The sequence below is a fragment of the Somniosus microcephalus genome, chromosome 14, assembly GCF_052327205.1.
Source record: "Somniosus microcephalus isolate GS21.2 chromosome 14, FLI_Smic_1.0, whole genome shotgun sequence".
Lineage (NCBI taxonomy): Eukaryota > Metazoa > Chordata > Chondrichthyes > Squaliformes > Somniosidae > Somniosus > Somniosus microcephalus.
In genome coordinates, this window is record NC_141000.1 from 15262009 (window position 1) to 15277535 (window position 15527).

The 15527-nt window shown below is 45.6% G+C and overlaps 2 protein-coding genes across 8 annotated transcripts in view; one reads left to right on the plus strand and one right to left on the minus strand.

The window, feature by feature from the left end:
• Nucleotides 1-4251: 4251 nt before the first annotated feature.
• Nucleotides 4252-14869, minus strand: trappc2 (trafficking protein particle complex subunit 2). Of its 3 annotated transcripts, none has more exons than XM_086006284.1 (5): nt 14746-14869; nt 9975-10081; nt 6715-6863; nt 5306-5387; nt 4252-4706 (listed from the first exon to the last, which is right to left on the minus strand). In XM_086006284.1, the coding sequence occupies exons 2-5, from the start codon at nt 10065-10067 to the stop codon at nt 4608-4610; spliced, it is 423 nt and encodes a 140-aa protein (XP_085862410.1). In that variant the 5' UTR covers nt 10068-10081; nt 14746-14869; the 3' UTR covers nt 4252-4607. The 3 variants fall into 3 exon arrangements, with proteins under 3 accessions (XP_085862410.1, XP_085862411.1, XP_085862412.1); XM_086006285.1 differs by lacking the exon at nt 14746-14869 and adding an exon at nt 13903-14262; XM_086006286.1 differs by lacking the exon at nt 14746-14869 and adding an exon at nt 13551-13752.
• A 172-nt stretch (nt 14870-15041) lies between these two features.
• ofd1 (OFD1 centriole and centriolar satellite protein) overlaps nt 15042-15527 on the plus strand; it is an 81657-nt gene continuing 81171 nt past the window's right edge. For 3 of the 5 annotated variants that reach the window (XM_086006275.1, XM_086006277.1, XM_086006278.1), the window contains exon 1: nt 15043-15143. The gene's annotated coding sequence lies outside the window, so the exon portion shown is untranslated. Of the gene's footprint in view, nt 15144-15527 lie in introns of all 5 variants that reach the window. The other 2 variants (XM_086006279.1, XM_086006276.1) reach the window with 2 other exon arrangements.

A 15527-nucleotide genomic window follows, 5' to 3' on the forward strand; every position in this document is an offset into this window, starting at 1 on the left:
CCCTTTCTGCCTGTGCACTCTTTTTACCTGCGGTGTGACCACCTCGTTATCCACGAAGATCTCGGCCTCGCGGATGTTCCACAGTGACTCCAGCCGCAGCTCCAGAACGCAGATTTCAAGTGGCTGCAGCTGGAGACACTTCCTGCCCACGTGTTCGCCCTGGACACCGAAAGTGTCCCTGACTTCCCACATAGCACAGGAGGAGCACTCCGAGCTGCCCCGTCATGTCCTACCCTTAATTTACTCCCTTTACTTCCTCTAAATTAAAGAATATTAAATACACTTAGGGACCTTACTTCACTTTAAACAATACTTACTCTAAACTAGAGACCTTATTTTTACTTTAACAACTGGACTGTAGAAATACTCACTAGGTCCTATTTACCAATCAGCTTCTTTCCTGGTTGTGACATCACTTTAGCGGTTGCTGTTGTTGGACTGCTCCCGCTCTCGGACTCTTTCCTTGGTGTAAAGAAAGAACCAATTCCTACAGGGTGAAAAGTTAGGAAAAGCAAAGGCGAAGCAAGGGAGCTCCTCCTGCTACTCCTCACCAAACTCCCTGGCCCCGATTTTCGGGCAGCTGTCGGGCGGCTTTTCATGCGGCCGTGGTCCGAAAAATCGCAGAAAAAGTGGGTCGGGACCCCCCCCCCGCCTGATTCCCCGCACCGTCCGACTTTCGGACTGCCGTTTTCACGCGCCCCGCTTCAGTCCCGCCCGCCGCTGGCGGGACTGGTCGTCGGAGCACTAACAAGCAATTATCTGCTTGTTGAAGTGGATTTTCCGGGGCCGTTGCGACTTTGGGGCTTTCCCCACCTGAAACCCGCCTGCGGGGAACCCCGCCGACGAGAGCTGTCGTGAAAACAGCTGGCTTGCTTGCTTGCAGCAGCAGGTCGCTGACGGCTGAAGATATTTAAAGAGGCAGCATTTGCAGGCTGCAGGACCTTGTTGATCAAGGCTTGGGGGAACTATTTGAAGCCTTAGGAGCAGCTGCAGAAAGTTGGAGCCTCACACACTTCTTCAGTGTGAGCTCCTGGGAAGCCCCTCTCACCACCCTAACTCAGGACCTCCGCAACCAGGCATCTGCTAGAAGCATGGGAGGCCTTTGGCACCTTCCCTTCCTGGCATTAGAGGATCTCCAACAGCAGAGGTGGCAGCAGCAGAACCAGGAATAGTAGGATGATTACCAGGAGCACCAGGCTGCTGCTCACTCACCTGAAGCTGCACAAGCCAGAAGGGGCCAGCGCTTGGAAGTGGCTTGAGAGCACCTTGCTGCGCTTTAGGGGGCCAGTGGGACCCGTTTCTGCACTGGCAGTCCTACTCAGAAAGACTTCCATGAAGATCTGGTTTCTCTGTTCAACAGATGGCCATCGCTCCTCAAGAGATGTCATTCTCTTATGAGCACTCACCATGTTTTCCGTATGCTGGCGAGTTATCTCCTCCATGGAGGTTGCCAACCTTTCCATGGTGCTGCGTTCATGCACCAATGACTCCACAAAGGCTCTGCTCATGGTCGCTATGGACTCCTCCATTCGCTCCACACTCGCAGCGACCCAGAAGACAAAACCTGCCAGAGACTCCTGCATCTGTGCATGGAGATCCATCACCTCTTCTCTTGCGGATGGACCCAGAGGCAGAGGGTCGAGATGCAGCGCAGCTGAGCTGAGCGAGCCCTGTGCCCTCCAACGAGGACTCTCCACTGCTGTCCCTGTCTCCAGAATCTGCTGAGGCTCACTTGTCAGCTGTGAAACACCAGGTGACAACACTACTCTATGTCCCAAAGGTCCCCCCGAGGTGTGAGTGTCTGCGCTGGAGCTGGGTGCGCTTACTTCTGCTGACGCTGCGCCCTCAGAGGTTGGAGCTTCCTCTGAGGAGTCTGGCTGCACGGCCTCTTCCTCCTCCACAGTGAGGACGGGGGCTCTGGATGGTACTGTGGGGGAGTAAAGGAAGGAGTTAGAGATATAATGCCAAGGTTCCTCTGGTGACTCCCAGCCAGTTGGCATCTGCTGACACCTGCATCCATGCAGCATTGGTCTCAGTGGGAGGCCTCTTCCTCCCTGACCTAGGGAAGAGGACGTCCCTGTGGGCCCTAACCCCATCCAATAATGCCTGCAGTGAAGCCTCATCGATTTTGAAGGCAGCTCGGGGTCTGGCACTGGCCACAGCTGCTGCAGGCTCCTCTGCCATCCTGTATGGTTCATTTGGAAGCCTTCAGAGGATGCAGTGCTTGCTGTGGACCTTGAAAGCACCACGAATGATGACATCATACTGTGGGGATTTCTGACTCGATTTAGACAATTAGCAAGCCTTCCCACATGCTGGGAATTAATTGGCCAATTGAGGGAAAATTGCGTGGGGCTGGCTGACACTTTTTTGTGTGTGTCAGAAACCCCACATTCTGGGAAATCCGACCATTTCCCACACAAGCCGAAAATCGGGGCCCCTGACTCACCCAACTCCCAGCACTCTGCTCAAACCACACTCCTAGGATGCTGAGGGAAGTAAAGGTGGAAATTGTGAAGGTACTGGCCATAATCTTCCAATCCTCTTTAGATACAGGGGTGGTGCCAGAGGACTGGAGAACTGCAAGTGTTACACCCAAGGGTGCAAGGATAAACCCAGCAACTACAGGCCAGTCAGTTTAACCTCGGTAGTGGGGAAGCTCTTAAAAATAATCGGACAAAATTAACTGTCACTTTGATAAGTGTGGATTAATTAAGGAAAGCCAGCATAGATTTGTTAAAGGTTTAACTGACTTGATTTTTTTGATGAGGTAACAGAGGGAGTTGATGGGGGCAATGCGGTTGACATGATGTACACGGACTTCCAAAAGATGTTTGATAACATGCCACATAATAGGCTTGCCAGCAAAGCTGAAGCCCATGGAATAAAAGGGACAGCGGCAGCATGGATACGAAATTGGCTAAGTGACAGGAAACAAAGTAGTGGTGAACGATTGTTTTTCGGACTGGTGGAAGGTATACAGTGGTGTTCCCCAGGGGTCAGTACTTGGACCACTGCTTTTCTTTATATTGATTTGGATTTGGTGTACGGGGCACAATTTCAAAATTTGCAGATGACACAAAACTTGGAAGAATAGTCAAGTGAGAAGGATAGTGATAAGAGTTCAATAGGTCACAGACAGGCTGGTGGGCATGTGACAGATGACATTTAACGTGGAAAAGTGTGAAGTGATAAATTTTGGTAGGAAAACAAGGAGGCATTGTAAACTCAAGGGTACAATTCTAGAGGGGGTTCGTTAACAGAGACACTTGGGTTATGTGTGCACAAATCGGTGAAGGTGGCAGGGCAGGTTGAGAAATAGAGGCAGAGTACAAAAAGCAACATTTATGATGAACCTTTATAAAACACTGGTTTGGTCTCAACTGGACTATTGTGTCCAATTCTTGGCACCGCACTTTAGGATGTGAAAGCCTTGGAGAGGGTGCACAAGAGGGAAAACTTTTTTACGCAGCGAATGGTTATGATCTGGAATGCACTGCCTGAATGGGCAGATGAGACAGGTTCAATCATGGCTTTTGGGAATTGGATAAGTACCTGATGGAAAAAAAATTGGAGGGCTACAGGGAAAGGGCAGGAATGGGGGACTAGCTGAAGTGCTCTTGCAGAGAACCGGCATGGGCTTGACAGGCCAAATGGCCTCCTTCTGTGCTGTAACCATTCTATGGTTCTATGAATATACAGGAAACTTTGTGCTATCCGGCACCCATGGGACCGAGTTGCTGCCGTTGCCTCAAAACTGCTGTACTCTCCAGAGTTAATGTTGAGAGATACGGAGATTCTTATCTCCGTATTTGACAACAGCTTCTAAACACTCGGGTGTGGCCCTAAAGCTCTGTAGCTGAAGCTGTTGCTATAGCTACAGACCTTGCACAGCTTGACTGTTCAAACAAAGCAAAAAAAAAAGAATAAAAAACGGCTGCTGATTTTTGCCAGTGGCTCCAGATTGCCGGATAGCTCACCTCCGGATAGCACAAAGTTTCCTGTACCTTGATTTCATATTGTTAAATAGAATCTACAACAATCTGGGAAGCAGAGGAAATGGTTGGAACATGAGCATTTATTTGCTGTACAGGCGGAGGCATTCTACAGCACTGACACTCTCAGGAGACCGCAACTAGTGTGACAAGTTTACTAAGCAGTTTAAAGTAAAATAGACACAGGAATTTAATAGGAATGCAAGTGTGACAAAACAGGACAATGAGGAATAAGTTTGTGTAGACAAAGTGCATACAGATTCAAGATTTTTAATATAGATGCATACACAATTTTTCTTAAAGCTGATTAAAACATGTGACTAATTACAAAGAAAATTGTGTTCAACAGGCACACATTTGCTGTAAGGTAATAGGACCCCAACAAGTAACGGACATATTCCATTGCACTTAGTAAACATTAGTGACGACAAAGTCCAACTTGTAATTTCTTCTATGCATAAACTTAAAGAAGGGATAGCAGAATTGTCAGAGTAACATCACCAACCACTTTGTGACAGACACAATTTTATATACAGAATAAAGGTACTTCTGCCATCCTGTAATCTTATTTAGTATATACACCTGCACCTACCATTTATTAATGATAAATGTTCAACTCAGCAGATGCTTCTTTCCTAGGAACTGAACTTTTCTGTCAAACGCTGTTGATCGAACGAGGGTGTTCGGTTCATAAAATGGATTCATGGCAAACTGGAGGGAAGAAAAGGACATTCGTGTGGAAATATTGACTTAAACATTAAAAACAAAACTGTACAGCAATTATAAAGATTAACAGATCCAGGATCAGTGTTTGGCTATAGTCATTTAAAATAAATGTATTTTAGATCAAAGATGTGGACAGTTAGAATCATGCAGAACTAAAATATTGTCCATATAGATTTAATGATGCTTCATTAGCTATTGCAGATATCATAATATCTAGTTATCATACCAATTTATTTGTGGGAAGATACAGTTTTGCTTTTTTGCCCAAGACCTGACAGGAGGTCCTCCCTGCCCGCCCTCACAAACATGAAGGGGGTCTTTTAGATTACCGTCTGCAATCAGTTAACACCAACTTTCCACACTGCATTCAGGATACTCTCATCACAAGCCCATTAAAATCAGATCTCGGTAATTACTGGTTAATTTAAAGCTATTCTCTATGAACATATGAAATAGGAAGAGTATGAATTGTCAAGATTACGTAATCAGACGCAAGTTAAAGTTCAACAGTATGACATCCTAATTTTCATCTGTCCCAGTGGGAAAACAAGACTGAACAGAATTAAATTGTAAAAGCTGCTTACTTTAATGTACAAATCATAGACATCATTAAAGAAATTTTTTATTCCATCTTCTTGCCGAACATCGTGTAACATGATGAATCTCATATGTGAAGCAGAATTAAGGAACAACAAGTATAAAAATTAATTGAGGTGGAATAAATGCTTCCATCACTCCCTTTCAGCACACACACTTGTGTTTTTATTTCTTATGACTACATGAAACAGTGACATGATTTTTAAGTACAGGAAACTTTGTGCTATCCGGAAGTTGAATGTCCGGCAACTTTGATCTAACGGCAGAAATCAGCAGCCGTTTTGGTTAGGTTTTTTTTCTGCTTTTCACAGGCAGGCTCTGGAAAGCGTCTTTGTCGCTTAGCAACAGCTTCAGAGACGCTTCCAAGCTACTGGGCCGAGTGTTTACAAGCTGTTGCTGAGCAACAGTGTTTGTGGTCAGATACTGCGATGAAAAGCTCCTATCTGATAACATTGACGCTGGTCTATCCGGAGCTTTTAAAAAAATGGCAGTAGCTCGGTCCCATGGGTGCCGGATCACACACAGTTTCCTGTATAGGCAAATTGTTGCAAGTGACTCAAACCTCTCAAAGCAGGGTCTGCACAATTAGATGGAGTCCAATGAGCTGACCCCATTTGTGTTTCATTTCACAGTTACTAAGATCCTTAAACACAAAGCACTCAAAGAAAACACATTGTAAGCAACTACTAACAATATTTCCTAGTGCTTTGGAAGTTATGCTGACTATACTGCTCAAACTTTACTTTCAGTGTTATGGTACTGCAGTATCCATTCCAGGCAGGCAGTGTGTTTAAAATTTAAATGTTTAGACAATGTAGGCAGGAGCATCTACAATGAACATTTAAACCAACTCTAGACTGGTTTAAGTGCCCAGGGGCTCCAAGTGACTCCCAATGGCACTTTTTACAAACCAGATTTGACCCTCCATATTCTTTGCAGTGCCAAATCCACTTGTTAAGCCTAGTTCTTGTGGAATTTAAGTCCACTTACAAACTCAAACTATCTCAAATGGAGAACACTAGAGATACAAAAATAAAGGTTTTCAAATATTTGTGAAAATTACATGGCTATGTTTTACTAGAGGAATATGCCAATGTACAGAATAGGTATTAAGAATAGGAGTTACAAGAATAACAGACAAGAACTCTAAAGAAGAGATGACACTTTACAACAAAGCAGTTTGCACTTTGTAGTAATGGTACAGTTGCAGTGTAAGAATATGAAAATCTTCCTCTGTGTACCTCTAATATGCGCCATTGAGATAATGTTGTGCTTGTATGTGCAATCACTGGGCCGCACACCAACTTTCGATCTTTGTATTATTCGGTGTGCATTATTGTACTTCCAATTACCCAACACACGAATAGATTAAAAAGAAAATAAAGCCATAAAAAGGATATGTCCAGCCGTAACAAACGCAGAGACAAACCATTCATTGAACTTGTCAACAGTCTTTAGATACATATTGTTGGATAACCACATGTTCTCATCTACCAGGTCAAGAGCAGCATGAGCTATGAACTGGTTAAGGTGTCGGTGATCATCCTGTTTTGGAGAAGAACATTTAATAAAGTGCAAATAACCAAGAAATCATTTAGAAAAAAAATGCAACTTTCCTTTCCAACTGCCACCCTGCAAAAGGATTCAGACTGCAGTGGTTAGCATGGACTCAATATTTCCCTCATTTATCATTCGAGCAACCAAGTCGCAACTCCTAGTTGCTACAGGAAGTGCACTGCCAAACCAAAGGGTTGGATGCAGGGGAGAAAGGAGGTAGACAGAGCCCAAAGGCATGGTCAAAGAATATTTCAGGAAACTTGAAGGAGATGTGGTGGAGGGAGAGAATTACAAATGACAGATGTAGTGATTGAGGGACTGACCTGGAGGAGGGGGGGGGGAGAATAGTTGCCTGGTGTCACAGAAGCAGGTGTGTAGGTACATATACTGGAGAAGATCACTCAGGGTCAAGCAAGGTCACAGAGGAATTTGAGGGCAAGGATCTTGAAGTTGATTTTCTGCAACACAGGAAGCTAGTGCAGCATAGCAAGGACAAGAAGATGGGTGTGTAGGACTTTGAGGAGAGGACATGGATTGTGGAGGTCTCAATAATTTGAAGTTTGCAAAGGTGGAGATGGAATGACTGTGTTGGAAAAGAGTTCGTTCTCGAGATAATGAAAGTGTGGATTGGAGCTTTAGCAAGCAGTGTTGAGAGACAGGTATGGGCATAAATGGCAGAGATGAAAACACTCAGTCTATTGCCTGGACCACATATAGGGTAGAAGAAATGTGGCTCAGAGTCAAACAGGACAGCACAGCTGCACACCTCCAGATGCTTCATAGCAATACTGACATCACTGAAAATAGCATTGACACTCCATCAATATAAAGACTGCATTAGAATATTTTACTCTGCACCCTTTTCTCTAGGTTTTTTTTCCCCTTCATCCTTTCCCCGTAACTGGTCATGGGAAAGCTCTCTTTCACTTCCGCCCCCAACACCACCACCCCAATCCCCGCATTCTCTCTGGGGAAGCCTGTAAGAGTTTATAGCCGGGGTAGGGGTCATCATACATTTCTCTATCTTTCCTTGCAGTAAGTTGTTTACGCATGTCAGGAAAAAGCAAATAACCCAAACAAAATCACTAGCGCAGTTTGAAGATTTATCCAGCCAACAAAGTTTGCACGGTCTCCAACACAAGTGTATCCTCAGCCTGTGCACAGAATAAGCTGATGCAGAGCTACTATATTTATTTTTAAATAGGGCTATCTGTGCATCAGAACCCCAAGACACCGGACCTGTGGCTGGGAAAATCTAATCTCACATGTGTACAAACAGTTGATCAGTTGCCGTCAGTAACTGCCAGTGTAGCTGAACAACAAGATATCTGAAGGGCAATGTTGCCACACAGATAAGAATGTGCTATGTTTTCCTGAGCATGTATCTCATCCCCTCCCCTACCCAATGATATCCCATGGACACACATTTCTCAGTGCAGAGCAGTAGACATGCTTGATGGGGTCTTGTCTGTAAAAATGCACCGTGATCTCTCCTGAGGTGCAAGTTTGTGATCGTCCAAAAGGAGATTTGAGATTGTGATTATGCGAGCAAGACTCAACAACAACAACTTGCATTTAAATAGCACCTTAAACATAGTAAAACGTCCCAAGGTGCTTCACAGGCACTTTATCAAGCAAAATTTGACACCGAGCCACATGAGGAGATATTAGGGACGATGTCAAGAGGTAGGCTTTAAGGAGCATCTTAAAAGGAGCAAAGAGAGGTAGAGGCGGGGAGGTTTAGGGAGGGAATTCCAGAGCTTCGGGCCTTGGCAGCTGAAGGCACAGCCAGCAATGGTGGAGCGATTAAAATTGGGGCTGCTTAAGAGGCCAGAATTGGAGGAGTGCAGCTATCTCGGAGGGTTGTAGGAGGTTAGAGAGATAGGGAAGGGTGAGGCCATGGAGGGATTTGAAAACAAAGATAAGAATTTTAAAATCGAGGCGTTGCTTAGCTGGGATCCAATGTAGGTCAGCGAGCACAGGGGTGATGGGAGAACGGGACATAGTGCGAGTTAGGATACAGGCAGCCGAGTTTTGGACGACCTTTAAGTTTACGTAGGGTGGAATGTGGGAGGCCAGCCAGGAGCGCAATGGAATAGTCGAGTCTAGAGGTAACAAAGGCATGGATGAGGGTTTCAGCAGCAGATGAGCTGAGGCAGGGGCGGAGTCGGGCGATGTTACGGAGGTGGAATTAGGTGGTCGAGGTGATAGCGCGGATACGTGGTCGGAAGCTCACCTCAGGGTCAAATACAACATCAAGGTTGCGAACAGTCTGGTTCAACCTCAGACAGTTGCCAGGGAGAGGGATGGAGTTGGTGGCTAGGGAACAGAGTTTATGGCGGGGACCGAAGACAATGGCCTTCCCAATATTTAGGTGGATGAACAAAATTCTGCTCATCCAGTACTGGATGTCGGACAATCTAGAGACGGTGGAAGGGTCAAGAGAGGTGGTGGTGAGGTAGAGCTGGGAGTCGTCAGCGTACATGCGGCACCGGATGTCATGTTTTTGGATGAAGTCACTGAGGGACAGCATGTAGATGAGAAATAGGAGGGGAACCAAAGATAGATCCTTGGGGAACTCGAGGTAACAGTGCGGGAGTGGGAAGAGAAGCCATTGCTGGTGATTCTTCTGTAGAATTCAGCAGAGTTGGTAGGCTTACATCATCATATAATGGAATGAAAGTCTCCTCTATCTGCTGGCTGTATGGGTAATCTCAATCCAATTCGTAATGGATCGGGTCTATAGTTCAGCACTTTTTGCTAAAGCTCATTCAGGAAGACACAAGATGGCTGGTGTGGGAAATGGAAAAGTCACAAATGGTGCAGTAGGTGCTCTTCAGAGATTGGCAGCTGAGATAGATTGTTGGGCAGAGTAGAGGGAGTTTACTTTGCAACAGCCTGCTATATTTGACCGAGAACTCCTTCATTCTGATATTGGGTGTCTGTAATGGGAAGAGTTCCATCCCTCAATTTAATGAGCACAAAAATTTAAGAAAAGAATGAAGTGAAATCTTGTCATTTGTGAAGTTTGGGTGTATCATGGCACTTATTATAGTATTTTCCTAATAACAGTGCATTATTAAAGTACTATATACTCACTTTGGGCTCCATTTTGCCTGCTGGAAGAAACTCCATTTCAAAAACAGGGTTGTCATGGTGACCAACTATAACAAAATAAAAACTACCAGACATATTTCTGATCTAACCTGTAAAGTAGAGAAAAACATTCACATTAAAATTTATGAATCCACAAAAACTACCAAAACAGACTAAACTTTAGTATTTTTTGTTCTGCAGCTCAAGTACCTATGCTCAAGATGTGAATCAAGCATTTCTAATTAAAACTACTTTAAGTGTGTTTATATTTTGCCTCTGAATAAGCTTTAATTCCCCTCAATTTCATAATGTCTTTCTTCTCTGAGAAGTGACTTTTTTTTTAAGTTACATTTTCTCTTCCCTGATTAGATTCCCGTCTACCAGTCATGATTGATTCCCATCTAAAAGTGAACCTGTTTCCTAGGCTCTGCCAATATTGCAGGACAAATCTTCATTTAGAAAGAGACAGATTCATCAGGGACAGTCAGCATGGATTTGTTATGGGAAGGTCGTGTCTGACTAACTTGATTGAATTTTTTGAGGAGGTAACAAGGAGAGTCGATGAGGGTAGTGAGTTTGATGTAGTCTATATGGATTTTAGCAAGGCTTTTGATAAGGTCCCGCATGGCAGACTGGTCATGAAAGCAATAGCCCATGGGATCCAAGGCAAAGTGGCAAGTTGGATCCAAAATTGGCTCAGGAGGTAGGAAATAAAGGGTAATGGTCGAAGGGTATATTTGTGACCGGAAGGCTGTTTCCAGTGGGGTTCCGCAGGGCTCAGTACTGGGTCCTCTGCTTTTTGTGGTATATATCAATAATTTGGGCTTGAATATAGGAAGTATGATTAAAAAGTTTGCAGATGATACAAAAATTGGCTGTGATAACAAAGGCGGCTGCAAACTGCAGGAAGGTATCAATGGACTAGTCAGGTGGGCAGAACAGTGGCAAATGGAATTCAATCTGGAGAAGTGTGAGGTAATGCATTTGGGGAGGGCTAACAAGGCAAGGGAATAGACTATAAATGGTAGGACACTGAGAAGTGCAGAATATCAGAGGGACCTTGGAGCGCATGTCCACAGATCCCTGAAGGTAGCAGGACAGGTAGATAAGGTGGTTAAGAAGGGATTATTAGCCCAGGCATAGAATATAAGAGCCGGGAGGTTATGCTTGAACAGAATAAAACACTAGTTCTGGTCACCACATTACAGGAAGGATGTGATTGCACTAGAGGGGGTGCAGAGGAGATTTAAGAGGATGTTGCCTGGGCTGGGGAATTTTAGCTATGAGGAAAGATTGGATAGGCTGGGGTTGTTTTCTTTGGAACAGAGGAGGCTGAGGGGAGACCTTATTGAGGTGTATAAAGTTATGAGGGGCCTAGATAGAGTGGATAGAAAGGACCTATTTCCCTTAGCAGAAGGATCAATAACCAGGGGGCACAGATTTAAAGTAATTGGTCGGAGGTTGAGAGGGGAGTTGAGGAGCAATGTTTTCACAGAGGGTGGTGGGGGTCTGGAACTCACTGCCTGAAAGGGTGGTAGAGGCAGAGACCCTCATCACATTTAAAAAGTACTTGGATATGCACTTGAAGTGCCGTAACCAACAAGGCTACGGACCAAGTGCTGGAAAGTGGGATTAGGGTGGACAGCACTTTGTCGACCGGCACGGACAAGATGGGCCAAATGGCCGCCTTCTGTGCTGTAAATTTCTATGATTGCTCGAAAACTAGTGGCTAGGAGTAATTAAAGAGAATAATAATACAGATGCAATACATGGTATTGTACTGAAGTAACAGGCACAAAAGGTCTGTGTTTGATTTTTGGCCCGTGAGGAGTTAGCTGACTTCAGCTAGGGCACCATTAAAATGAGCCAAGGTTCCTCATTCCTGATCACTCAGCAGATTTATACATGAAAAAATGGTCAATTGAGCAAGGTACAAAGAGATGTACAATAATGACCTATTTATTAACCAGCTGTCAAGTTGGATTCAGAAAGGGAAGATCCTGCCTGACCAACATCCTAAGGACAACCTTCGGCAAGCCTCAAGACATGGGACACTTAGACTTTCAAAAGGCATTCAAGAAAGTTTCACACAAAAGGCTATTAGTAAACTCAAAGTGGTACGTATTCAGGGTAAAGCCCAGGAATATACTAGAAACTGGGTAAAAAACAAGGAGTATTTATTAAAGAGGTAATGTCTGGATGGGAAGGGGGGTGTGGAGGAAGTACCGAATGGGGTACCCCGTGGCTTAATGTTGGGACCATTACTGTTTCTAATTTATGTAAGTGATAGATTCAGAAACTCAATGTAAAGTGGTCAAATTTGCAGATTATACAAACTAGGGGAGACAGTGAAATCAGAAGAAGTCAGTTAAAATTACAGAGCGAGTTGGATAGAATATGTAAGAAGACAAAGCAACCTTTAAGAAATTCAATGTAGATAAGTATAACGTGCTGTATATAGGTAGAAGAAATAAATGACACCAAAACAGAGTAACCTCAATGTTCGAGATGTCCAACTAATGTAGGGCAGCAGTCAACAAAGCCAATGGGATGTTGAATGATGTAGCCAAAACATTAGAACACAAGTCAGAGGAAGTGATGGCCAAACTGCACAGTTCTCTGGTCAAACAGCCCCTTGAATACTGTGTCCAGTTCTTGTTGCTGAGACACAAGAAAGATGTTCAAGTGCAGAGAGGAGCCATAAGGCTGATACTCAATGTCAAAGGTCTGGATTTTGAGGAAAGACTGGAGGAACTGGAGTGTTCAGTTTGGAAAAAAAGCAGCGTCCGAGGGGTGATCGAAGAGGTATGTAAAATAGTTAATGTTATGGAAACAGTAAATCTAGAAGATTATTTAAATTAAATTGCAACAGTAGGAAAACAGGACATGCATTCAAACTAGTAAAAGGTAAATTTAAGACTGTTCAGGAAAGGGGATGAAAGAACAAAAAAGGTCTGTGGGAGGTGAAGAGACATTAAGAGATAGTCAAGGAGAGACACGATGGTAATAGGACAGCACCTCATCTTCCAATTAGGCACTTTACAGCCTTCTGGACTCAATATCGAGTTCAACAATTTCAGATCATAACCTCGGCCCCTATCATTTTTATATATTTTTTATCCACCTTTGGTTTGTGCCTTTTCCTTTTTTCTCTCTCCCACATGGCAGCTGTCTCTCACTCTGCCAGCGCATTTCACACTTTATCTAGAGCCGTCTTTTGTCTCTTTACCTGTCCTATTACCATCTCGTCTCGCCTTGAATATCTCTTAATGTTTTCACCTCCCACAGACCTTTTTTGTTCCTTCATCCCCTCCCCCATTTCCCAGCCCCCAGCTTGCTTTTTAATCTGTTTCATTTCCTGCTTTTTTTCTCAGTTCTGACGAAGGGTTTCGACCTGAAACGTTAACTCTTTCTCTCTCCACGGATGTTGCCTGGCCTGCTGAGTTTTACCAGCGTTTTCTGTTATTTCGGATTTCCAGCATCCGCAGTATTTTTGCTATTGTGGCGGAGCCACCAAGGGTCTCAGAACAATTGGTAATAATCCCTTTAACTACAGTGTAGTGCAACCGCGGACTGCACCTTTAAACTGCTTGTTAACTGTACTGTATTGTGTTTTCCTGCACTCCACGTGATGACGTCATGACGCTGCTCACGTGACCACCAGTGGCGCGAAGAACGCGATGACGTCATGACGTCAGCTTCCAGAATCTTCCAGTAGTCGTCGAGTGCCCAGCAAGCTAAATAGACCTGTATACCGTTTCTCCTGTAGTTTCCGTTAACTTCGTTGTTCATTAAAACCTGTTGATTTGATTCATCGAGTCGAATACTTTATTCAGATAGGAACCTCCGTTCTTACACTATCGTATTAGTTCATGGAGGAGGCCGATATCACTGTGCACACAAAGTTAGGTGGGGATGTTAGATGATGTACCTCTTTGTCATTGCGATCATCTGGAGCTTGTTTTTGATCACCTTTGGGCAGGTGGTTCCGAGAGGAATTTCCCCAGGTATCTTTTTGTACCTGAATTGACCTTATTTTGTTTTTAAAAAAATGTTTTTGCCTATTATCAGGAGATTACATGGCTGCTGGTGGATTGAGGGGGATTGCTGGTCAGGCTATTTAGTTGCAACACTGGCTGAATGGGACAGGCTGGGTGGAGCAGCTGGCCTATTTATTATGTGTCAATGAGAAGGGGGGGGAAACGGGCTCCCAAACTTTAGTCTGCCTGAGGTTTATAAATATGAATCACAGAAATCACAGAATCACAGAAACCCCACAGTGCAGATAGAGGCCATTTCGGCCCATCGAGCCTGCACCGACACATATCCCACCCGATCCCTGTAACCCCACGTATTTAATCCCCCTAACACTAAGGGTCAATTTATCATAGCCAATCAACCTAACCCGCACATCTTTGGACTGTGGGAGGAAACCGGAGCACCCGGAGGAAACCCACGCAAACACGGGGAGAATGTGCAAAACTCCACACAGTCACCCGAAGCCGGATTCGAACCCGGGTCCCTGGCGCTGTGAGGCAACAGTGCTAACCACTATGCCACCGTATAGGAAGTAAAGCCCGGGGATTGGGGCAGGGGCAGCGCCTGTCTCCAAACCCGAGTGCTTCCGATTAAAAAGGTGACCTCGGACCGCAAACACAGTTAATCCGTGAGCCGGCTGCTGAAGCCGGCTCCTTTACCGCGGGGCCCGGGAAGAGCCGGTGACAAGACGACAGTGCGCGGCCACGGCCACGGCCTCCGCCCCGCAAACACTTACCGCGTCTAACCTCACAGCGGCGCACAGGCTTGACAACCGATATGGGGGGGAGGAGGAGGAGTCAGTCGGCCGACCGTCCGTCTCGCAGCCCAGAAAAAAAACGGCCTGGAGATGACGGCAGGAACCGCCCCGCGAACAATTAGCCAATCGCTCGCTAGCGTCTTTAGACACGTGTCACCCGTTCCGACCAATCCAGTTGGCGCTTCGGCAAGGTGGGCGGGTAGGACGGCGTTCACGGCTGAAGTGCGTGCGCGCGCGCGAGAGAGAGCTGATGGCGCCGGTCGCGCGCGCGTTGTGGCGTCGGGCGGTTGTCGGGGGTGACGGCGACTGGAGTGACGGCGGCGGTTGGCGCTCGAGGCGCCGCGGCGAGCAGTGAGCGGCCGGTGTCACGGGCTCAGGTGGGGGACCGGAACCGGCGGCCGAGTGCAGCGCCTTTCGGCGCGCCGCCTTTTTAAGGGGCTTTTCGGTAGAGAGGCCTTTAACCTCATGGATGCGCCCAACATCAGAGGGAGAGGAGTGGGGAGGAGAGGTTTAAAGGCAAAGTGGCAGGGCAGCAGTGGGACTCTTTGGACAGCTCTTTCACAGAACCGGCGCAGGCACGATGGGCCGAATGGCCTCCCGCTGCGCTGCTTCACTCCATCAATTGCCGATAGCGCTATTCTCTTGTTTACAAGTTGTTAATGTCGAGGGAATGCTCCGAGGGAGACGGAGTGTGAACCCATTTAAAGGGGCATGTATCGAAACGGGCAAAACTTTTAAAACGAAATTAATGAATCTTGGTC

Coding starts and splice junctions, on each gene's coding strand:
- trappc2 (XM_086006284.1), bottom strand. CDS start 10,067: ATGTCTGGTAGTTTTTATTTTGTTATAGTTGGTCACCATGACAACCCT. Junction 6,864..9,974: donor CAGGCAAAATGGAGCCCAAA/GTGAGTATATAG, acceptor TCTCCAAAACAG/GATGATCACCGACACCTTAA. Junction 5,388..6,714: donor TTTGTTACGGCTGGACATAT/CCTTTTTATGGC, acceptor TGCTTCACATAT/GAGATTCATCATGTTACACG.